Source organism: Mus pahari, chromosome 9, assembly GCF_900095145.1.
Source record: "Mus pahari chromosome 9, PAHARI_EIJ_v1.1, whole genome shotgun sequence".
In the NCBI taxonomy this organism is placed as follows: Eukaryota; Metazoa; Chordata; class Mammalia; order Rodentia; family Muridae; genus Mus; species Mus pahari.
The window spans coordinates 56,704,934-56,729,677 of NC_034598.1; the positions used below are offsets into that span (position 1 = coordinate 56,704,934).

At 43.9% G+C, this 24,744-nt stretch overlaps 1 protein-coding gene across 17 annotated transcripts in view; it reads right to left on the bottom strand.

Moving 5' to 3' along the window:
* Grip1 (glutamate receptor interacting protein 1) overlaps positions 1–24,744 on the bottom strand; it is a 611,271-nt gene that overhangs the window by 33,467 nt on the left and 553,060 nt on the right. For 10 of the 17 annotated variants that reach the window (XR_003844500.1, XM_021205769.2, XM_029542447.1 and 7 more), the window contains 6 exons: positions 17,322–17,466; positions 14,432–14,571; positions 14,069–14,263; positions 3,308–3,464; positions 2,703–2,814; positions 2,544–2,588 (listed from right to left, as the gene is read on the bottom strand). Coding sequence is in view for 15 of the 17 variants with exons in the window: in XM_021205769.2 (XP_021061428.2) it covers positions 2,544–2,588; positions 2,703–2,814; positions 3,308–3,464; positions 14,069–14,263; positions 14,432–14,571; positions 17,322–17,466 (794 nt within the window). In the remaining 2 variants the exon portion in view is untranslated. The remainder of the gene's footprint in view (positions 1–2,543; positions 2,589–2,702; positions 2,815–3,307; positions 3,465–14,068; positions 14,264–14,431; positions 14,572–17,321; positions 17,467–24,744) is intronic. The other 7 variants (XR_003844501.1, XM_021205771.2, XM_029542443.1 and 4 more) reach the window with 1 other exon arrangement.

A 24,744-nucleotide genomic window follows, 5' to 3' on the forward strand; every position in this document is an offset into this window, starting at 1 on the left:
CCTTAGAATACTTATCTACTTATTTCTATTTTTTCTTTCTTTTTTTTTTTTTTTTTTTTTTTTTTTGAGAGCCATAGGAAGTACATGGGAAGTAAAAGAATCACTGGGCCTGAGAGGTGTGACTCTGGCTGAGGAGACACTGAAAACAGGTTTACCGGGGTCCAGTGGCGGGGAGGAGACAAAAGAATGGCTCCTTATCCAAGTTTTCCAATTATGGCTGGATTGCTCACTTAAGCTGAAATTCAATCGAATGACTAGCATCTAAAACAGGATTATAAAAGTTTAAGTACAAATATAATCCAGATTTGGTTTAACTTTCATCTGTTAAAAAAGTTAAGAAATATAAAACTCAGTAATTGATTTTTATTACATTTATTAAACATCAGGTTCTCTCTCTCTCTCTCTCTCTCTCTCTCTCTCTCTCTCTTTTTAATTTTATTTGCATGTATGTCTGTGTAAGGGTGTCAGACTCCCAGGAACTGGAATTACAGACAGTTTTGAAATGCCATCTGGGTGCTGGGATTTGAACCTGGGTCTTTTGGAAGAACAGCCAGTGCTCTTAACCACTGAGCCATCTCTCCAGACCCTTCAGGTTCTCTATTAATCACTATGTTAAATATTAGATTAGTATAATTCCCATGGTTTTTTAAAGCATTTAAAAAAATTTTTATTTTTATTTTATTTTATTTTTTTGAGACAGGGTTTCTCTGTGTAGCTCTAGTTACCCTGGAACTCACTCTGTAGACCAGGCTGGCCTCAAAGACAGAGATGCACCCCAAGTGCTGGGATTAGAGGTGCTCACCGCCACTGTCCAGCAATTCCTAAGTTTTATGTAAGTAACTGCTGGTAAGAGAGGCTCAAAACTGCTTGAGGTCTTAGTTTGAGTTTTTAGCCTCGGGGAAGGCTACACATTTTTTTTTTTTTTTTTTTTTTGCAGTGGTAAAGTTGGATCTAAATTATTGCTTGCAATAATGAAAAGGATTAGTAAATTCTCCTTTCAATCACAGTCATTTTGGCTAATCCATATTTATAAACATTTGTTTTAATGTTTCCTGTTGAAGGTAAATTTCATCTGCAGAATTCTAGCTTCAACAAAAACATAACAGTTTTCCTAATCAAGAGAACAGAATTCATTTAAATGAGTGAAGTTTTTGTGATAGTCGTGTAAACAGCACTCTAATCTGTGAGCCTGTTGAGCATCCCTCTAGTTGAATATTTACCTGCTCTTTGGTCCAGCCCCTTTGCTTTCTGCATTTGAAAATTTCAGGGACACACCACATAAAGCCAGATGGAGGCACCTGTAGGCTGATGTAACACACTTCTGGCTGTTGTTTTTATGAGATAACTCAGTTTCCAGGCAACGGCCCAGGAGCATGCTGTTACCTTTACAGCACCTTCAATGTACCCAGTGTAAACGAAGCTCTAAGAAGAGTGAGTGCCAGGAGAGAAATTCATCACCATGGCGAAGGCATGGGTGGCAAAGTAAGTTAGTGAAGGCTCTGCTCCTGAATCATGAACTGAGCGCCTTATTCTGCCTGATCCCTGACATTCTACATACAGGGGGTGGTACAAGTTTAAATAAACCACTTGGTTTTTAAGAATTGTGCTCTTTTTGAAAATTGTATTTAAAAAAAAAAAAAAAAGAAACCAATGTCTCACATCTTAATTAAAATTTTATAAGTCTATCCATACCCAGGCCCTTTAACTGTGCTCTGAAGCCAAAATTCATGCCATGTAATACTACGGTGTCTATAAATCCAAACTACCGTTTCCCTTTAGAATTTTTTTTTTTTTTTGCAGAGTCACAAACATTAGAGTCACATAAGATATCCACACATGCAACTGAGAAGCAAATTAACAAAAAGATGAGTAACCGTTTTGTTTTTTTAGAATTGCAAGGTTCCACCCGGCTGGGCCATTCGCATTCCTTAAGAGTGACTCGGGGACCTCAGATGACATCCAAACAAAAGTAAGACTTTCACCACTTTACAGTTTACAGCTTGGGAACTCGGGAAGAACATAAAAGGAAACACTCCAGGCCTTCTGAATACAGCCAGCAGATCCATGGCTGGGTTTAAGGAACTGCTCAGAGTTCCTCTGTCCTTCCTCAGATTTGGATGATGCTGATATGGAATTAAGATTTCCAATGAACAGCGAAGCAGGGGAATAATAGCTTGCCTGCTTATCAAGTAGACTGGCCTTTAAAAAACAATTGTCAACTTGAGGGCAAAACAAAATATAATCGTATTTCCTCTTATGTTCCTCGTAACAATTAAATTAATTTCTATACCAGGTACAGATGAAAACATGCCAAAGAAACCTTTCTAAAGCAGCTAAGAGAATGAAGTGCACCACTGTTGGGGGACTGGGCTAGCTCCTTAGCGATTTGGTGGGAAACAGGTACAGTCAGGGTTAGCAAGGGAGCAATGGCAGAAGCCACAAGTCAGTAAGAACTGCATTGGATAAAATCAAACTGCTGTCCGGAAGGCAAGGGCGGGGAAGGCGGCTTCACAAGCAAAAGTAGAAACAGAAAAGGTAGCTACCAAGAGGGTCATGTTTCTCAATGACACACGCCTGTCAGCTTTCTCCTGTGGAAAGGGGTTAAAGCTTTTTAAATGAACTGCTATGATCAAAGCAAACGTAAAAGGACCAAAACAAAGGAATGTCGGGACAGTCAAGATAAACGGCAGGACCAAAGCTACCTCAAGCTCTCTCAGGATCCCCGACTGGCCGCAGGTCTCCAGGTCCTCCAATGCTTGAGACCAGAAGTTTTCCTCTTGTTCAGCATCTGCACTATCAGAAGCCCCTACAAAGCTGCCAGCAAGAAACACAATCTGGGTTAAGGAAGATGGACAGACAGACAGACAGGAATGCATGTGCGCATGTGCATGCGCGCGCGCGCGCGCATGTGCGCACACACATGCGCACACACGCACACGCGCACGGTATGCACACGTACATGTACTTGTCTGGGACTGGAGGCAGACACCTGTAATCCCAACACTTAGGAGTCTGTGTCAAATGGAATTGTTTCCGGTCAGCCTGGGCTCCGTTCGGAGACAGAAAAGACGCGACTTCCCCCCAGCGCTACCCTGGGGAACTGCACTGTTGCCTGGTGCTACCCAGCTATCCCTGGGCAGTCTGCATTTTGGACACCCTTCTATGTGGCTTATGTGGACAGTCAAAGTGGATCACTTCACAAAGTCAATGCTAACAAGAGCTGCCACCAGGTGTAGAGAAGTGTGACTCCTCCCTCTGAGACCCGGAAGTCACCCTGGACCAGGTAGCAGTGGGGATGTGACCGTACCCACTGGCTGTGGACCGATCCCAGTCTTCATTACTTAGGCCCACATCTGGGTATGTCTGGCTTCGAGGCTTGGGGACCGGGGACAGGCTGGTTCTTTGCTTTGGACTCCTCCAATCATAGGTGTTGAAATTGTATCCTGAAGTCTGAAAAGTCGAGCCTGAAACAGAAGGAAGGCGGTAGAGCCAGGTCTGAGGATTACTCTGTCTATTGAGATATGACATCATTGGCCAGCAGAGGGTCGGATGGCAGAGTGACAGCAGGAACAATAGCAAGGACATAGTGGGACCTTTCCTGCATCACTGCTCTGAGAGCACACAGTGGGACCTTTCCTGTATCACTGCTCTGAGAGCACATAGTGGAACTTTTCCCCTATCACTGCTTTGAGAGCACACAGTGGGACCTTTCCTGCGTCACTGCTCTGAGAGCACACAGTGGGACTTTTCCTGCAGCACTGCTCTGAAAGCACACAGTGGAACCTTTCCTGTGTCACTGCTCTGAGAGCACACAGTGGGACCTTTCCTGCGTCACTGCTCTGAGAGCACACAGTGGGACCTTTCCTGCATCACTGCNTCACTGCTCTGAGAGCACACAGTGGGACCTTTCCTGCGTCACTGCTCTGAGAGCACACAGTGGGACCTTTCCTGCATCACTGCTCTGAGACCTTTCTTCACAGACAGCTCTGGTCCTAATTATTTGCAATTAAAAGATGATGCTAAAGGCTTTGAAGAGTGGTTTCCAGTACCTAAGCCTTCAATTCATAGTACAATATACACACCTTCATCTTCCCCAAACTGCCTTGGCTGTCACAGGTCAGGGCTCTGGAGCTACCAGTTCTCACTTCTCTTCTCTCCTTTCTTAACTATTCCATCATCTTTTAATGAGAAGACTCATTTCTCATCCAGTTTAAACCCTAGAGGGTGCTTGGCCTGGAGCACAAGAACCCCCAGCCACCAAATGCAGGGATAAGCTGGGAAAGCCTAGCTCCTATGAGAAGGGCACTTGGAGACTGGGTCATCGTTGAACAAGGCAGACTCAGAGCAAGGCAGTTACCCCTCCACGTTTCCTCTCTACCTCTCTCTCTCTCTCTCTCTCTGAAGGTCAGAAGTAAGGAAGATGTCAGCATGAGGTGGTTTGAACAAGCTATGTTTACCTGAATTGCAAAACAGAGACTGACTTTTAGGACAGGGGCTTAAGTGTGATAAGTTTGAATGGAGAGGCAGTGGGGGACTAGGGGACAATCAGGCTATGTAAGAGACATCACCCTTGAATATGAGCTAATTCTACAGCACCAAGATTTTGACAGTAATAGATTTAAAGGCTATTCTCAACAAGGTATAAATTTCATTCTTTGCAATTATTTTCACTAAAACATTTAGAACGTAACTTCAAATATGTGATGGGGTATGTAGCTTTTCAGTATACTTTTGGGGTTCAACTGAGAAATCAAGGGCATATGTATAGGTCTGAATTCATAGCTTAGATCATAATTATCATAGATTTCTTAGTCCATTTCCTCAGGCTGTGTATACACTCCCCCCCACACACACACATACAGTTTAATACCAGATGTGTGTCTTACTGTATTTAAGGAATTCAATGTAACAAATAGCACTGGACCCCTATTTTCACCATTTGGGGCTAGAACCTGGGTCATAAAAGTTGGCCAAGGGCAGCCAAGTGAGGGTCTGAAGTTTGGATGTTGGCATTCGTTAGGGCTAAGTGCTGGGAAGACAGTGTGGACCAAGCTGGAAAGAGGAAGGGAGAAGATGTAGTCGCAAATCCATCAACCCCTTCTCTCTGTTCCCAGGGAGACACTCTGGTCTCTCTGACCATCTACACATGTCCCTGCAGGAGGAAGGTCAGTCAATTGACTGGCTAGGCTAGGACAATCTCTGCATCATCTGCTGCTGGGCTGTGTGGGAATCTGGATCCACTGCTGTCTCTGCTCATGCTCTGCCACTGCTGCTGGGCTGTGTGGGAAACTAGATTTAATCTATGAGATGTCCCGACCATCCCATTGCCAAACTTCTCTGAAGAATCCTTACAACTCTTGTTCCAGATGTTAAAAATACAAGCAATACAGCTGGTCCACTGGCAACTGGACCAAGCAATGACCTCAAGGATAAATGTGCTAAAAAATATATAGCAGAAATATTTAGAAGCCCAGATCCCTAAACACTGTAGCAGTTTTAATATGCCTACATCTTTAACATTGAAACCATGTCACTGTTAGAATGACTTGGTTTAAGAGGAGAAAAAGTTCCCTGAGTCTGGCTGGGGGTTAGACCTAGTTCCTCTAGCATGTGCATATACCTTTGCAGGAGCATGAACATGCGTATGCACATCACACACAGACACACACATACATATATACATACACAGACACACATGCACACATATACATGCATACACACACGGACATATACATACATACATATGCACACACATACACAAGTACACACAAATGCACAGACACAGAAACACACACACACATGCACATACACGCACATACACATACACACAGACATACACGTGCACACACAGACACACACATGCACACATACACAGGGTGGATTAACATATGCAAAGCAACAGTCATTTTCAAGATATTATACTAAGGATCAAAACTTGCTTAAAGAGTAATGAAGAGTCTGGCACATAAAGGAATAAAGTGTGCTGTGGAGAAGCCCAGGGACAAAGGATGCTAGGTTGGAGACTGAAGGCCTTTGACTTTAACTTGTAACATTAGAGAAACAGCAGGAGAGCATTTGAGCTGGTTTGTTTTTTTTTTGTTTTTTTTTTTTTAAGACTCTTTAACTATATTGGTTCTTCTAAACAGCATTGACAGAACTATGACATTAGACACTCAGAGAAAGAATTAAGTGAGGATGTGGGCGAGGTGCTCCAGACTTGACAGAGGCTGTGTGACAAAGGCTGTGGTGACGGGAAGACAGCAGGGACGCTAACCCAGAGGAGCAGTAAGATGCGTGGGCCCTGATGCCACTAAGACACCAGCCACCTCACCTCTACCAGGCTCTGGGTTACCGTGTGAGACAATACACCCCCACCTTGGTTAAATGCAATCATTTTGGTCTTCATTTATAAGTACCCAACTCAATCTCCAACTGATACAGGCAAATGCAGATACCGTGATTTAAAGTGGAGAAAATCAGGCCGGTAAAAGCAAGCTTATTTTTAGAGGTGAGAAGATAAAATTCTGAAGTCCGATCATTCACGCTGGGGTCAAACTGAAACTATAGCAGTGACTCATGTGTATGAAAAATAATCACGAAAATATAATTAAATCTTGTTTTTGTTGCATGGCTATGTGAGGACACAAAATTAAAATGCTACTTTGTATGAGCTCATGTGTTTGTGTATGTGTGTTGGGTGTGTACGTGGGCTTGCACATGAGTTGTACATGTCTGTGTGTGCCAGGAATTTATGTCTGGTGTTTTTCTCAACTACTCTCCACCTATTTTTTTTTTTTTTTGAGGCGGGGCCTCTCGCTAAACCTGCAGCTTATTAACTGGTAACTGATTGGGTAGCAAGCCCTAGCACTCCCTCTGTCTCATGCTCTCCAGTGCTGGGGTGCCCCTGACTGTTGTGTTTGTCTTAATGCAGGTAGAGAGCCTAACTCAGCTCCTTATGCCAGTGTGGAAGGTATGTCACCAACAGAGGTGTCCCCACAGCTTCCACAAAATGCATTTCAAGCATTTCAAGGGAAAACTTGAATCAAAGGAATTGTAAAAAAAAAAAAATACATATATATATGTAATATATATATATTGTATGTAATCACTGCTTGGAGTTAGAACTGGAAACTTTTATTCCTCTCCTCTATTTCTTCCGCGTCTTGGTTTTCTGCATCTTGGCTTTAACATTAAGGTTTATATTTTGTGTTATAACAAGGGTTTAAAACTCAGTCTTGGTTGTTTCTGATGAGCACAGTTTCATTTTATTTATTTGCAGAGTGGAAGATAAAGTTTCACAAATGTAGGTGCTTCTAAATCGCCTTGCCATGATGACTTTTTTTTTAAGGGATAGTAACTCTGAGGTATTTGTAAAGCCCTAACACCCCAACCCAATCACATTTGCTTTTAATATTTTTTTCCCATTTATAGCTGTTAGCACTCCTTGTAGGCTCTGCCCCAGAGTTACCTGGCAACAGCCAGGTGTGCCTGAATCACTATAAAAAGGGCTGCTTGCCCCGCGCTCGCTCTCTTACCCTCCTCCTTCTCTGCCCCTTCTCTCCCCATCATTCCTCTCCCGCCTCTCTCCATATGTTCATGGCTGGCCTCTCCTCCCCCCACCCCGCCCATGCCCTGAATAAACTCTATTCTATACTATACCATCCTGTGGCTGGTACCTCAGAGTGGGAAGGGATGCCTCAGTATGGGCCCTCAGATGCACACCCTTTCACCGCACCATACCATGCCTCTACCAAACAAAACTGATTCTTTTTCTCTTTCTTTTTCTTTCTTCTTTCTTTCTTTCTTTCTTTCTTTCTTTCTTTCTTTCTTTCTTTCTTTCTTTCTTTCTTTCTTTCTCTTTAATGAAACACAACAATAGCCTTTAATTTCTGCCCAGTCTTCATATGGGGAAGGAAGTAAAACAACATTGGCTCCTACATAGAATGTTCGAAAACGCTTTTTGGGAATTTCCTCCCAGATTCTATAATTTGGGGGCTGTCCGTCCTGCTGTTACTTGTAATTTTGGAAACCAATTTTAGCATAAGAAGGAGAGCCAGATAATCTTGGCTAGATTTGTTTTTCTTAAGAATAGAAAAGTCAAATCACGTGCTTGTGCAGTTATTTGTAATTGTTCTTGCCAACAAATGTCTTACGGGTCTGGATGGACGCCGCTTAAAATAATGGCAGAGCAAGGAAGGCTGTTCCCGTTTTAGAAACCACCTCGAAGGGGAGGGCACATTGCCAAATCCAATTTTGCCTTCAAATACAACTGTAACAGGCCCATAATCTCAAGCCAGAGTACGTGAGGAAAATTGGCAAATTCAGTGAGAGTCATATAAGAATTGGGCGGTGTGTGTGTGTGTGTCTCTGTGTGTGTGTGTGTGTGTGTGTGTGTGTTGGTAACTGGCCAGAGACTTGCGGAGACCCACTTAGCAAAAGCAGAGGCAAAGCAGCCATGGTTGCCATAGAACTTAAGGATGCACTGAACGGGGCTGGTGGCAGCAAACATCCTGAACAGTGTCAATCACCAGGGAGAAGTCAGGTGGACTGAGAGAGGGTTTATACAGCTGAGCATCCTGTTCTGCCTGGTGAGCTCCGTGCCCTCTGCTCTCCACCAGCTATGGAAGCCCTTATCCTCCCCACCCACCCCTTAGGCCCCCCACCCCCACCCTGTTACCAGTGTGGAGCAGCTAACAGGGAGCTAGCCCAGAACACAACGGGAACTTGTAGCTCACTCAGAGCTCCAGCAAACCCTCAGGTCATGGGGGAATTCACTCAGTGTGGTGACGAGTGACAAATTTTAAAGGGTGGGAATAAGCTGTATGCAAAGTTTATATCAAAAGAATAGCTGCGGTAAGGAAGTGGAGAAGGCAACAAGAGAGGGAGAGAGGGAGAGAGGGAGAGAGGGAGGAGAGAGGGAGGGAGGGAAGGAAACAAAGTAGAATAGAAAAAGCCTTCCATGGAACAAATCCTGAAGGTGACTGAATAGAACATCAAAAAATTTAAAAATATATAGAGAGAGCAAAGTCATCTTCTGTAAAACTAGAGATCAAAGAGGAAATGCCAGACAAAAACTGGACAAGTTTTAAGAGGATATGGAGCACATGGAGATCCGAGCGTAAGCAGAAGATTGGAAACTCGAGCCCGGGAGGATGGGTGAGCTCATGCACACAGCCTAGTAGTTTGTATTCTTTAACTACATCGTCAGAAAGATGTGCTCTGACTGTACACCTTGGCATCTGTTACTGACTTTTCCTGCCTGTGTAAATACTACAAGGAAACGTGGCACTACGTTGATGACGTACCCAAGTCAAGCCGGAAGAGGAACAAAATCCAAGGGATGGAATAAAACTATTGAACCAAAGGCCAAATTTTATGTTAAAGACCCAGAGTGCAGATAATAAATAAACACAACTGACAATTTCTGAGGAAAAAATTAAACCAAACCACTAATAATCCTGTTGTGGAACAATTAGAAACACAAATGTATTAAAGAATATATCCTGGGAATGTGTTTAGAAACTGAAGAAAAAAAAAATAAAGAATTAAACCAGAGATTAGTTAATTATATGCAAATGTATTTAAACCTGAATTTAAAAAGGCTATTTCTAGAGAGAACACAAATGGTAAAAGTGACCTTAAATAATCTGACAGAAATGTAGCTACCTGAGTTGAGAGCCAAGGATTACAGAGACCCTGAGGGCATCAATTTCCCTGAGGGTTCAGGAAGTGACAGTTTGTTGTCTCCTTTTCTATTGACTTTTGCTGTATGCAAGTACAACTGTCAGGGTTTCATCACTTAGAAGAAGGAATAATTAAGACCCAAGGGCCCAAAGATTCAGATCTGGATAAAGGAGACTGGCTTGGAGCATCAGAGAATGGGAGAGGAGGAAGCCACCCCAGAGATGACTAGGAGAAGTCCGTGTTCTGAGCCACTAAGTCAAATCAAGGTCCCCCACCATAGCACTTCCTGTACACCCTCTCGGGTCCCTCATCATCTCGGTCATTCCATCCCATTTCCTTTGCCATTAAGCAATGTTTATCGGTGTCGGTAGTAGTTTGCGTATTGTAGAGCCCATCTACCAGAACAGAGACCTCAACCGGTTGAACTATGCTGAACCTTAAAAATCTGTTGAATGAGTAACTGGGACAATTTAGTGAGGTAGCAGAGAATAAAAACGAACATGGTTCCTCACATCGTCGATTCTTTTGCATCACAGGGCTTCAGCGACACTGGGTCAACTACAGGCTTAAAGGCGGCAGAGACTGTGTGAGGTCTTCCTGGGATAGAGGGGAGTCTGATGAGAGGCTAGAGGGACAAGGTGAAAAGACTATCTACAGGTCAGAACATGACAATTATTAATAAGAGGAAAATAACTGCTTTCATACTTTACTTGTAAAAGGTCAGCTACAAAAAGGTCAGTTACGAACAGTCACAAGCTAAATACACCTGGTTTTTATTGAATGCCCTAAGAAAGAGATTCAGAGACCTTGATGAACAGCAAGCTCAAAACGAACGAAGAATAGAATGTGCAGTCGAAACTGTGCTACAGTGGGCGAGCCTGGCAGGAACTGCTATCTTCATGAGGGCAGGCTTGCCGTGCTCTGAGCCACCAGGCAGCCTAGGACTGCTTTCTGAGGCTGTCCTCGGGTAAGCAAAGAGTTAAGCTTGGATGTATTGAGAAGAGAGAGCCATAGGCCAATGAAGAGGCTCAAAAATAGGTTAGGCTGTGTGTGTGTGTGTGTGTGTGTGTGTGTGTGTGAGAGAGAGAGAGAGAGAGAGAGAGAGAGAGAGAGAGAGNAGAGAGAGAGAGAGAGAGAGAGAGAGAGAGAGAGAGAGAGAGAGAGCAGTCAAAGGAATCAGGCTATTTCGCTTGAAGAAAGAAGGAAAGACTTAAAAAGAGAAGCGATAATGCCCCCAGCATCTGCCTGAGCTAGTTTTGATTCACCTTGGGGGGTGTAGCTAGGAATGACAGACAGAAGTCAAGGGCAGGGCAGATTTCAGCTCCACACAGTCAGGACTTCTGAGCTGTCAGAGCTGCTTGGAGAAGGAGGGTTGGCAGAGAGAGAGAGCAAGAGCCTGTCAGGTCGGTGTTCAAGAACATACAACATGCCCATACGTAGCAGTGTTAGACACAGCCCCAAGGACCACAGTAGATGTCAGACTAGCTGGCTTCTGGATCCTTCCCTTACGGGAATCACATGAGAGTTGTCATGTGAACATGTTTAGTAAATTCCTAAGCTGTCCACCCATATAAGGCATTATTATATCTTCAAACTACTTTTTATTAGATATTTTATTTACACTTCAAATTTTAACCTCTTTCCTTATTTCCCCTCCCCCAACCCCCTATGCAATCCCCCTCCCCCCTGCTCACTAACTGACCCACTTCCACTTCTTGGCCCTGGCATTCCCCTACACTGGGGCATCGAGCCTCCACAGGAACAAGGGCTTCTCCTCTCGTTGATATCCCACAAAACCATCCTCTACTACATATGTGACTGGAGCCTTGAGTCCCTCCATGTGTATTCTTTGGTTGGTGGTTTAGTCCCTGGGAGCTCTGGGGTTACTGGCTAGTTCATATTGTTGTTCCTCCTATGGGGCTGCAAACCTCTTCAGCTCCTTGGGTACTTTCTCTAGCTCCTTCATTGGGGACCCTGTGTTCCATTCAATGGATGATTGTGAGCATCCACTTCTGCATTAGTCAGGCACTGGCAAAGCCTCTCAGGAGACAGCTACATCAGGCTCCTGTCAGCAAGCACTTGTTGGCATCCACAATAGTGTCTGGGTTTGGTAACTGTATGAATCCCCAGGTGGGACAGTCACTGGATAGCCTTTCCTTCCGTTTCTGCTCCAACCTTTGTCTCTGTATGATCTCTATCTTAATTTCTTCAGTCCTATAAGGACTTTAATGTGTCAATGTTAAAGTTAGCATTATGACTGTTATTCAAGTTTTTAAAATGCTTCATAAGCAGTGTTTTAGTTTTTACTAAAGAAGGTCAAACTGTATATTTTATGTGCCGATCATAGTTCCAGTCTTAGAGTGCAAAAGGCTGGAATAGCTGAGTTCTTACCTTATGGGGCAGAACTCATCAATATCAATCGTTTTCTCACAAAAATTTGTGTAAAAATGTTTCCCCATTAGTAAAAAATAAATCAACACATGCATTTATAAATATATTATTATATAATTTATATTAATAAATAACATCATATTATAATATATGTGTACTGGTTAGTTTTGTGTCAACTTGACACACAGCTGGAGTTACCACAGAGAAAGGAGCTTTAGCTGGGGAAATGCCCCCATGAGATCCAGCTGTGGGGCATTTTCTCAATTAGTGATCAAGGGGGAGAGGTCCCTTGTGGGTGGTGCCATCTCTGGGCTGGTAGTCTTGGATTCTATAAGAGAGCAGGCTGAGCAAGCCAGGGGAAAGCAAGCTAGTAAAGAGCATCCTTCCATGGCCCGTGCATCAGCTCCTGCTTTCTGACCTGCTTGAGTTCCAGTCCTGCATCCGTTGGTGATCAACAGCAGTATGGAAATGTAAGCTGAATAAACCCTTTCCTCCCCAACTTGCTTCTTGGTCATAATGTTTGTGCAGGAATAGAAACCCTAACTAAGACAATATGATTTGTTAATAAATACACATTAATAAATTACTTTGATGAATTTTGAGTAGGGTCCTTTATCTGACATACCTTATGCCCAGTAATTTTCAGGCAATGAAAATGTGACACTGGGTGGCATGGCTAACTTGTCACATGGTATTATGACTTGGAAGAATTGCCAGATAATGAAGGGTTGGATTATATATGTGGTGGGGGCTGGAGAGCTGGCTCAGTAGAGGAGCTGGGTTTGGTTCCCAGGACTCTCATCAGGTGCCTCACAGCTGCCTGCTTCTCTAGCTCCTGGAGATCTGACACCTCTGGTCTCTTGCATCTCCATGCACATACCCAACACACAATCAAGCACATACAACATAATCAATCTTTCGCTTCACTTGAAACATTCAACAAATTTCCTCCATCAAATTCAAATATCATGACTATGTAATAGCTTGAAAAGTTGATATGTCCTTTTGATTTTTTTTTCCCCACCTATCTAGAACTTAGCAGAGCATGACACAACAGAGGCAGGGTGAGCAAAAAGAAATGTGAAAGACAGGATGAGAGACAGCTAAATGTGCACTCTCCTAATGGGTGGTTAACTAAGTGTGATGGTTTGTATATGCTTGGCCCAGGGAGTGGCACTATAAGTAGGTATGGCCTTGTTGGAGTTGGTATGGCCTTGGAGTAGGTGTGGTTGTGTTACTGTGGGCGTGGGCTTAAGACCCTCATCCTAGCTACCTGGAAGTAAGTCTTCCACTAGTAGCCTTCAAATGAAGATTCAGAACTCTCAGCTCCTCCTGCACCATGCCTGCCTGGATGCTGCCATGCTGCTGCCTTGCTGATAATGGACAGAACGTCTGAACCTGTAAGCCAGCCCCAATTAAATGTTGTCCTTACAAGAGTTGCCTTGGTCATGGTTTCTGTTCACAGCTGTAAAACCCTAATTAAGTCGCTAAGTTACCCAATTACCCTCACTCAAACCTGCTCTCTAAGCACCATGTCTGGGAAGACACATCTATGACATACCTTCATATGTCACACAACTATAACTCCCTAACAATGAGTACTGAGGAAAACTTCAGTTTTATTCAAGCCAGGCATGGCCAAGCATCATTGTGTGTGTGTGTGTGGGGGGGGAGTCACACTAGTCATTGGTGACTCTCTTGTTAACAGCTTCAGACAACCCTGCCCATCTTTGTGGGATGCTTGCTAAGAATCACAACACTACAGTCTCTATGAAACTTTTTGCTGTCCAGTCTGTTTCATATCTCCCTACGCTTTCTGCATTGAACACATGGCCCTCAGCATCCTATCAGTGTATGATAAACGCCCACAGCTTACAAGGAAGAGAGAAGTCTAGGGTGACAGGTGGGAAGGCTTAGGTTGTTCACGGTGGACACACTGAGTCAGTATGGGTGACGAAAAGACATTCTGCACATGGAACAGACTCTTCCATACCTTGACTCCCATAGCTGGCATCTATTCCAGACCCATCCCAGGAGTCCACAGCACTGTCCACGCTGGGCACCGTGGAGGGGTATGCATCGGAGAGCTTGCCAGGTTTCTGTATTGGGGAGGGGTCCTCCTCACCATCTCCTAGGTCACCCGAGTGGCCGGGGATGGGGAACTTCTTGGGACTTGATGCAGATTGGGCTTTACAGACAGGGAAACAGGGCACACGTCAGTGTAAGTTCACAAGAAAAGATCCTCGGATACAGCAGCTCGAGAGCCACTTCCCTAGAAACGCGCCCGGACACTGCACACTCTTTTAGGGGAGGAAATATGCTGGAAACCCTTAATTGGGACTCTCGCCCCACTCACCATCTGTCTGTTTCTTAATTTTCAGGGTGACAGTCTCTCCTGCCATCTGGAGCAAGTGGATGGCTTCACTCAGAGGCTTCCCCTTCAAGCTGCTGCTATTGATGGCTAGGATTCTATCTCCGATGTGGATCGCTCCAGTCCTGGAATATCAGACAGTGGCAGAGGAGACAGACACACCAGACAGGGGAGGGGAGGTAGACACACAAGACAGGGGAGGGGAGGTAGACACCCCAGACAGGGGAGGGGAGGTAGACACCCCAGACAGGGGAGGGGAGGTAGACACCCCAGACAGGGGAGGGGAGGTAGATACAATCCCTGCAGGCTTCTTGGGTTAAGTGTATCAATATACCTGCATATTAATAGTAACAGACTTGGTAGGTCTCTAAAATTCGCTTCTAGATTTCTCTTGGGAAATGTTGTAACCTGCATCTATGGTGAATAACTCTTTAGTTTCCAATAAAATTAGAAAAAGCATTTTAATTAGTTTTCAGAGTGAAGCTGGATATATATGTTTTTTAAACTTTAAGAAGGCTGAGTCACTCAGTAAACACCTTACTGGCCCCTGGGACATGAACTTGGTCGAACAGTAACTGTGGCCATGGATAGCAGGCAACCTTCTCGGTTCCACAGATATAAAATGTTTAATACAGAAATGGTGCTCAGTTCGCCGTCAGACAGATTCAAGAGGTTGAGACATAGACTGGACAGGCACAACAGCCCTGGTCTGGCTCTAAGACTTGAAAAAGGCTGAACAGAAATATTATTTGGTGCTAAGTTTAAGGCCATCTCTGTCAGCCACCAGGTCAGCTGTGTGACATGGCTCCCTTATTTCAACCTCCCTGGATATCAGCTCCTCACTAATAGGATGGGGGTAATCATCTCACAGGGTAGCCCCAAGGATGAGATGGGAACACGTGTAAGAGTTGGACTGAAATGTGGGTAAAGAAAGCATGTCACTCCATCTATTAATTTTGTGTATGTGGTGTGTAAATATATATGTCTGTGTCTATGCATATATATGTGTGTAGGGCATGTTGATATCAGAAGTTAACACTGGGTCTCTCTCTACCATATCTGTCTATCTATCTATCTATCTATCTATCTATCTATCTATCTATCTATCTATCTATCATCTATCGATCTAATCTATATATTTATCTTTTCATTGACCTACATACCTCTCTACCTATTGATTACTTTTGAAGGCATGGTTTATCACTGAATCTGGAGCTCATTAATTTGGCTAAGTCACTGGTCACTAAGCTCTTGGGGGGGGGGTCCTCTTGTCCGAGTGCCCAGTGCTGTGGTGACGGGTGTTCCCTTATGCACCTGATTTTTATGTGGTGCCTGGGATGCACTCAGGTCTTTATGCTTGTGCAACAGGCACTTTACCAATGGATCGATCTCCCTAGCCTTCAATAAGGCATGCATTTACTGATTAATACACTGAAAAATGGCATCTTTAACCTTCTCATCCTTTATATCCTCATCCAATCTGAATGAGTACACTGGGATATTCAATGCTGATGTTGATTTTATCTGCCATTGTTGGGGAGCATTGGAAAGGGCAGGGGGGGGTGCTACAGATGATGGGCAAGACAATGGCTGAGCTCTTCACCCTGAGACAAAGATGCTGAGCTGAAGCAAGAAGGTTAAGCCTTGGCTGAACTGGATCACTTTACATTCAGATACTGAAGGAATTAACCCTGTTTACAGGGTTGTTAGGGGCAGAGCTTGTTCTAGGGCTGTGGCAGCTGTGTTGGGCAGAAGTATCTAGTTGGCAGAGGTGCTACAGTGTATACTGGTTTAAAAAAAAAAAAAAGGCTACTTAACCTGTCTACCAAATGCATTTAGAATTGCAGAAATTTTCTCTGAAAAAGATCTCTTCTGTCATAAAGAGTATTAGTTCAAGAATGGTGTAGCTTGTAAGATCCAGCCGTAATGAACCACTTTGCAGAATCCTTTGTTGTCTTCCAGTGATAACTAGGACAGGAGGATGCCCAAAGAGACCCTGTCCCAGGCAGCTCAGCTAAAATCAGAATATTAGATTCTGGTAGAGTGGCCCTGGCTGAGCCACCCCAGCCCCCTCCTCTGACAGACAGAGCTGTCAAGTGAGCTGATTTCTAAGCCAGGTACCTTGCAGTTCTGGAAAAAAAAAAAAATCTGCAGTGCTACATCTCTATCTTGCAACGACTGTCACCAAGCGTCAGCCTCAATGACATGCCTGAGCGTTCTCGAGCTAAGTCACTGGAAAATAGATCTAGTTAGAGAGTCTGTTGTGTGCCCAAGCAACATGTCTCGAAAAAAAAAAAAAAAAAAAAAAAAAAAAATTCTACAGCTTAGGTTCAGCAGAGGGCGGAGAGCAGGCGCGGTGTGTGCATCACTGCCAAAGAACAAATGGACATGCACAAGGAGATACTATTGAGAGGGTCACTACATCCTGTTAACTGCAGCCTCTGAGGACCAAGCCTTTATTATCCTCCCAAATACATAGAAGCTTACTACAGTACCTGTCAGGCAACAGAAAAGCTCAGCAAATGTTGACAGAATTGATTTGGACAAGCCTTTTAACCTCCCTCAACGGCCGCGCCCTCTTCTCAAAATGGACACTGTAAATCTACCTGTAGCCGACCGTGCTCTCCTAACACATTTTTCTTCTGCAAGTAATATCCATGCTAAGCCGTGGCATCTTTTCCTGCCTGTGTGACACTCTTCAACGTCAAGTCTGAGATCTGCCTGAGAGTTCTCAAGCTTTAAAATCAATCCTCTGTGCAGATTTAAAAGTCAACAGATAAACAGCTAGGGGAAGGGAGTGTGCTGGTTCACATGGCCGTGGGGGGAGCAGAGCCCTCAGACACAGGTAATTTATAGCGGCCTCTTCCATTCTTACCTTTCAGCTAATCCCCCTTTAGTGAGGCTCGAGATGATAATAGGATCAAAGGGCTCTTCAGTTCCAGAAATTGTGATGCCAAGGGGTCCCCCATAGCGCTTCAGCTCCACCGTGTAAATAATCGCTCCGGAACTCTCTTGCTCATCTGAAATCAATGCCAAGGAACCATAATTGGTTTCATTGGAAAAAGAAAAAAAAAAAAAAAAGGCATATATAGTCCCCCACAAAGCAGGAAATTCACAACTTTAACCCCTGCAACGCTAGGGCTCAGAAAATGATGATGTTGGGAAGTAGTCTTTCCTTGATGGAGTTTTACTTTTTAACTCAGGGATGAAGTTGTCCTGAGTGCCAACTGGGAACACTTATGCTTAACCAGTGGGTGGCCTGCTTAATGATGGCCACAGAATTCTTACCCTCTGCCTCTGCCTCAGACAAGTGCTTGGCCAGTGTTTTTGCTAAGCATGTGATGAATGCCCATGTAATAATCATAGAACTTAGCAGGTAATACAGAATGAGAATACCACTCAATATCTCAGAGAATTCTTCGCTTCCAGTTTTTTACAAACATACTAGTTTCCAATATAGGAAATCTGGGTTTGCTCAGGTTTGGACTGAATGACGCTTGTTTAATTGGAACTCAGAGAGAAATCATCTTGAAGATGAAACCAGGAATTTTAGAATATCTTTCAATATCATCCCACTGACAGTTAAACAATTCTGGGGCACTGTAGCAGAAGTTTGGATAATGCTCTCCCTGCTATAGAGAGAAAAAGCTAATGTAACCTATTCATATGCTTCAGAAACCTCTACCAGGCTGTCATATGGCCATGTGTCCTGTGTGCCATTTAGTACTGGTAAGAAGGAAGACATTTCTGTTCTTCCCCAAACGTTTGTCAGAAAGATGTCACAGGCCACTTTCAACATGGTGGGTGTCACGACTTCATTAGGGTTGCGAAGCTTCAGGACCCAAAGTATTTTCTTTCCTTATGTTCAATGTTCCTGACATTTGTTTTATCCTGTAGCCTGAGAGCTGTGAATGGTTAAGGAGCTGCTTCGTTTCTGCACCTCAGGATATAATGAAATGGTCCGGTAACTACTTGAACAAAATAGTCCGTTTTTACAGGCAGTCTGTATGGAGAAAGGTATTAACAGAGCCACACTTTTTTTTTTTTTTCTTTCAGTAAGCAGCTGTTCATTTACGATACAAAATGCTAAAATAAGGACAAAAAGAAAAGCTTGAGTTAACAATTCAATTATCTGTGTGTGCACTGAGGAATTAGGGTGAACATAAAAAGCAAGGTCAGTAGAGGAATGTGGGCAGGAACATCTTTTCGCTTGTCAGCATTTACTTTATTCTTGGCCACAGTCTGGGAGTTCTGGAGTGTGTAGCCATGACTTCCGGAGCTCCGCACACTGGGAATCAAAGACCGCCTACCCAATAATGCATGCAGAACAACAGTCAACGTCTCAGGTTACAAAAGAATCGATTCTGACTCAAGTTGGACCAGCACAACTTAGGACCCTCCACATCACATTTATGAGGTCTGAGAGATGGTCCCCAGTTTTCTTCAAGGCTGGTGCTTACATTGTGGTGAATAGGCTGGTTGTCATAAACTGGGGGCTCCAGGAAGAGGCATCGGGGGATGGTTCAGTGAAATAAAGCCCAGAAGCCTACATTTTCTGAGCTTTCTTTGATCTAAATGAATTGGGAATATATTGAGCAGATTGCACACTGCATCATCAATAATTATATTCTGGATAGAATCAGTTATTTGAAGAGTGACCCTGACTTAATGAAATAATAGCTAATAGTATTTATTTCTGGGTTTTCTGCTGGCCACTCTGTTAGGAGGGTATGCTGTTGGGAAAACCCTGACCCTTCAGTGTGTTCTATGTAATCCACACATGAGAACAAGCACCAGCCGCCTAAATTTACGCATCTCCTTCTGTGACATTTGGGAAAATACACTTGAAATCCACAGGAGGCCCCGGGATGTATGGGAAGTTTTAGGTGAACCCAGTCTGGATGAAAGCAGACACTGGCCGAGAGGAAGCTGAACTTGAGTGCAGACCCACGCGCTGCATTGAGGAGTGGAGAGAACTTGTCCAGTTGGTTCATCCTTGTATCACAAAATGAAAAGTATCACGGGGGTGGGGTAGGTGGGCTTAGGGTAGCCAGGGTTCAGGCTAGCTTATAGGGTGACATTTTATATTAGCATCCAAGTAGGCAGAAAAAGACAACCGGGTACTCAGTATGTGATAGAGATGCAAACCAAGAAGATGGTGGCCTTACACTATGGCCACATTCTTCAAATGGTAGGGGGAGGCAAAACGTGGATTTTTAAGGATCTGAATTTAAATCAATTGCTTAAAAACCACATATTGATATTCTCTCTCTCTCTCTCTCTCTCTCTCTCTCTCTCTCTCTCTCTCTCTCTCTCNCACACACACACACACACACACACACACACACACACACAGAGCAATGTTTCCTTCTAAATGGCCTGCTTTCCTGCAGCATTCACCCTCCTCACCTGCATTTCTAGTGGTACTGCCAACACACGAGGCTTGCTCCTCTCTTACCCATGTATTTTCAAAACCCAGACCCAAACATACCACAATGTTATGGGAAGCCTTTCTGTGGGTTCCCCAAATCCTTGATAAATGACAAGACTTTGCAAGAACTAACCACACCCTCCTTTCCCATCCCAGCCTCTGGCTTCTCCCCCAGTGCACCAACAAGTCCTTGCCCAGGCCTTCAGTGTTCCCCAGCCTTTACAAACTTTTCTCCCTGGGTCCCCATCCCTTCCCACTGTTCTCCTGGGGAGTCTCTCCTTCTGCTTCAAAATTTGTCTCACGTGCCTTATTTTCCAAGGAAGTTTCTGGTCTCTCAGTTGGGTTTGGCTTGTGTGTTTCTAGGACATCTCAGAGCTACTGTCTACCAGGTTAGTGTTTCTCAACTCTCCAGCTTCTCATTCCAGCTCTCCCACAACAACATGGAGGAAAAGAAAGTTCACATGTTCTTGAATGAGAGCGACTAAAGGCTAAGGAATAAGATTCAGCCAGGTATAGCTGAGTTGTGAAGCCTGCATGCAATTGCCACACAGTACCTAAGAGTCTTTCATCCCAAGGACCAGGTTTTAACAAGACTCATGTTCTAGTGTGTACTTTCAATTCTAATGTGTGTGTGTGTGTGTGTGTGTGTATGTGTGTAATATGTATATATCTATACCTATCTATACTTTCAATTCTGATTACGTAATGTTTCTGTCTATCTATCTATCTATCTATCTATCTATCTATCTATCTATCTATCTATCTATCTATCTATCTAATGTATATGGGTGTTTTGCCAGTACATATGTCTATGCATCACATGCATGCCTGGTACCCAAGGAAGCCAGAAAGAGGGTTGCATGATTCCCTGGAACCACAGTTACCGATGGTTATGAGTCTTCATGTGGGTGCTGATAATTAAAGCTGGGTCCTCTAGAAAAAAAGCAAGTCCTTTTCACCATGGAACCTCCCCCATCTGCACCCCACCCCAGCCCCTCTTCTGTGTTTTGAAGGATTTCTCTCATTAGAATAAAATCACCTAAAAAAAAATCACGATTTTATGGTCATGACCTCACACGCTAGATAGAACTCTGTCTGGGATGAGGGAGAATTCAAGAAATGCTCAGAAATAGCACAGCAGGACAGATGACTGTTGGCACACAGCCAGATTCCCCAGGACGAAGAGCTCTCTAAAGCAGCTCAGGTGTCAGTGCACTTCAGGCCAAGCCTAGGTCCCTTCTTCAAGACAGGTGACACAAAGCCAGTGTGGCTCATCCAGAGTGAGAAGCGAAGACCTTGGCAGCCACTAGGGGGGGGAATCAGTCAACCCTCAACATCCTCCTACAAGGTTCCTGGAGTGTAGGAACCTTCAGCTTTCAGGCTGAACTTCTGAATCCATCTGCCTCTTTGGGTTTTAGCCCAGTTGGCATCTGAGAAGTCATGTTGCCCAGGAGGAGGGCACTAGCAGCCATTTCAGACCATTTTGGAGGTGGAAGCTCTCCAGGCCGCTCTGTCCTTGAAGCTGCTTTAACTTTCAGAGCTCAGGAAGGAAGAGCTAGAATCTCGAACCATGAGAGAAACTTTCCATGAAGGCAAGAATAATACGGCGTCACCGGCAAACTCAAAGAGGACCTAAACAGATGTTAATGATATTATAAGCGGCTTTTATACCACAACAGCAGGTTTACAACTATTAGTGAAAGGCAGGAAAGGGGCCAGCCCACTTGTCTCTTCTGCTTAGTTCTAGTTAAGGAAATTAATGGGACCACAGAACAGATGCAGAATTGCTGCATTACTTATCTGTAATGTTAGCTTCAGCCTTCTTGAGTGCCGCCTGTTTAACAAAATGAACGCTGCCTGGCTTGAATCCATAATGGCAGCTGCTGCCATGGCCAAATAGGAGGTTTGGAGTCGGGACATAGTCTTTGGAAGGCATACATGCGCAGGTCAATCAAAGTTCACTTCGATGGAAAAAAATAAATGATGGAATTAGTTTTGGAGTATGGTTGAGTTTCTCGGAGTTGGCCTAGTCTGAGAAAATAAAGCACCCAGAATATCCCTCCGTGGGGCTGCCCCGGGGCCCTCAGCCATTTTACTTGGCTGCATCAAAGCCGTGTACCAAGGATGTTCACAGGAGACGTAGAAGGTTTATGAATGGAATTAAACTTCTTTACAAAAGTGATCGTTTCTAAGTCTTAAATGCCATTTCAGGACCTGCGAGTCTGTCATCATCTGGACACTAATTAGAAATGTCAAATCTCTATGCCTTTCCAGACCTGAAACAACCACAGACTCCAGAAGAGGGTTGCAGGCGGCCCTGTGAAGAGTCCTCTGTGTGATTCTTAGGTGCACTCAAGTTTGAGTGTGGTTACTACAAGAGAACAACCACGAGACGGATTCTTCAAGTGCTTTAAGCACAACCAAGATTCAGAGGGGAGTTAATAGGGAAGAAACTTTTCCCCATTCTAGGTTTTAGTGGTAAAGCTACTTCAAATAACTTAGCCTGGCCAAATAAATAATAAACAAACAAACAAATAACTTAGCATGGCCTGATAAGCTGAAAACAAACAAATAAGAAAGCCCAGATGTTTGAAGAACAGATTGGACTCAAAGTAATGGCTAGATTTGTGTAAGATTGTATTATACAGTAAGCGGAGAGAAATTGTTATAGACAGGACAATCAAAAGCTTGGACATATTTTTCCACATGCATGAGAATCTAAGAAGAAAGCAAAGGGTTAAAATCACAGATTCTACAAACAAGCCGCTGCCTGTTTAGCAGACATAAAAGCCTACAAAAATGTGGGTTCCTGGATAAGAGAGTTATGTGCATCTTTGTGGACCCAAGGATTGAGCAGCAGCCACTGATGTGCGTCCTTGGACAAGAGCCTCCTCCTGTGCCCTGTTCAGTTACACTCCTATGGGAATGCACAAGACTTTCTGAAGATAACACCGTAAATGACTCTAAAGATCCAAGTGTTCCTAAGAATTTGGCCATCACAAAATAAAGCTAAAGTTAATTGTCTCTAACAGTAGTTATATATAGCACTCACTGGGTTCTCTGTGGTATAAACATTATTGCTAAGATATAGTAGTTACTTCCTTTGACCCTTAAGGAAGCCATATTATGGTAGATACTGAATGGGTCTTTGTAGATGAGGAAAATGATGTTCATAGAAGATATTCATGGAAATCTCCAGTTGGGCAGCAGTGAGCCCAGCTGTTAGTCCAGCTGTGAGTCCAGCTGTTAGTCCAGCTGTGAGTCCAGCCTCTTTGGACTTCACAGTCATTTCATTCTATGAATCTAGCCATAGAGGTTTTGTTTTTTTTTTTCCAGACTCATTCATTGTAATTAGACCAGTGGTCTCTAAGCAACTCCTTTGGACTTGTTCCCCATGCAAGGAACAAGGAGCTGCTACAGCTCCCCACATTGGCCTTGGGGGGGTCAATTTTAAACTTCTTCCTATGATGATGTTCTAGGATACCTTTCCATCTCATCTCTTATTACATCCTTTGCATCAGCCTACTGGGACGGGTCACCTCTCTGGCTTCCTGCCCCACTAATAAACCCTCTCTAGAACAAAGTTGTGGGGCTTCTTTTTCCTTGAGCCTCCTGAGCAAAAATAGATGCTTCCTTCCACACTCTCTTGTCATCTTGTGACATATCAGTCACTATGAGAAAATGCCCATGAGAACAACACAAAGGAAGTATTTATTTTGGCTTATTGTTTCGGGGGGTCCAGCAGGGCAGGTCATGGGAAAAGCAGTATACGGTGGAGGAGGGTATTCACCTCAGAGTATATACAATCTTTAAGGGTATGGCCCTGGTGACCTACTTCCTTCAACTAAGAGGAGGGGGCTCTGCTTCCTAAGGTTTCGAGAACCTTCACAAACAGTGCTGCCCTATATATGCACATTCACACAGCTGTTTATCACACTCGTCTCTGTGTGTATGTGTATGTCTGCGTTCATGTATGTGTATGCATGCAGAAACCAGAAATAGATGTCTTGTGTCTTCCTCAATTACCTTCCACCTTCTCCTTTGAGATATGATTTCTCAAGGATCCTAGGACTTGACAGTCTGGCTAGCACTGGTTAGCACTGGCTAGCACTGGCTAGCCGTCAAGACCTAGGAATCCCACTGCTGCCTCCCCAGTTGCTGTTGCTGGCACATACTGTTGTACCCAGCTTTCTACGGGAGTGTTGATGACAGAACTCAGGTCCTCAGGCTTGCGTGTCAAGCACCCTGTCCACTGACCATCTCCATAGCCCATCATCATACTTGTAATTATTTCATTTTTTAGTGTCTATATTTGGTGTTGACTGACTTGAGGATATCCTCGTCATTTAAGAACTGGCAGTCCCCCAGATACCTAGTATCCCACAAACCCTAAAGTGCCGATAGCATGACTAAAAACCAAAGACTCCCATGTATGAGAATGATTCTACCATATCCTTATGTGCACAGCAGAGCCATGAGACCGGCAGCCGGAAGACAGGCTGACAGTCTTAGGCTGTGCCGGTTTACCCCAGTTGCAGCACTGCCTAGACAACAACACCGAGTTCCACCAATCGTGGTTAACTTCCTGAGATCCATGAAGGAGGCATGAATGAAGGAAAGACAGGATCAGGCAGTTAAAGGAAGAAATGAAAAGTGTCTGGAGTATGGGGAGCCCAGGATTGGTGTGAGCAAGATTTCTAGTCTCCATAGAGATTCACTGGAGAACATTTAACAACATTGAGATAAAATGGTCACGATTTGGTGCTTTCAATTCACTAGTTTGACTTCAAATGAAACGTAATACCAAACCTTAAAAATCAGTGACTAGTCTAATGAGCAATGTTTCTTTCTTTCTTTTTTTTTTTTT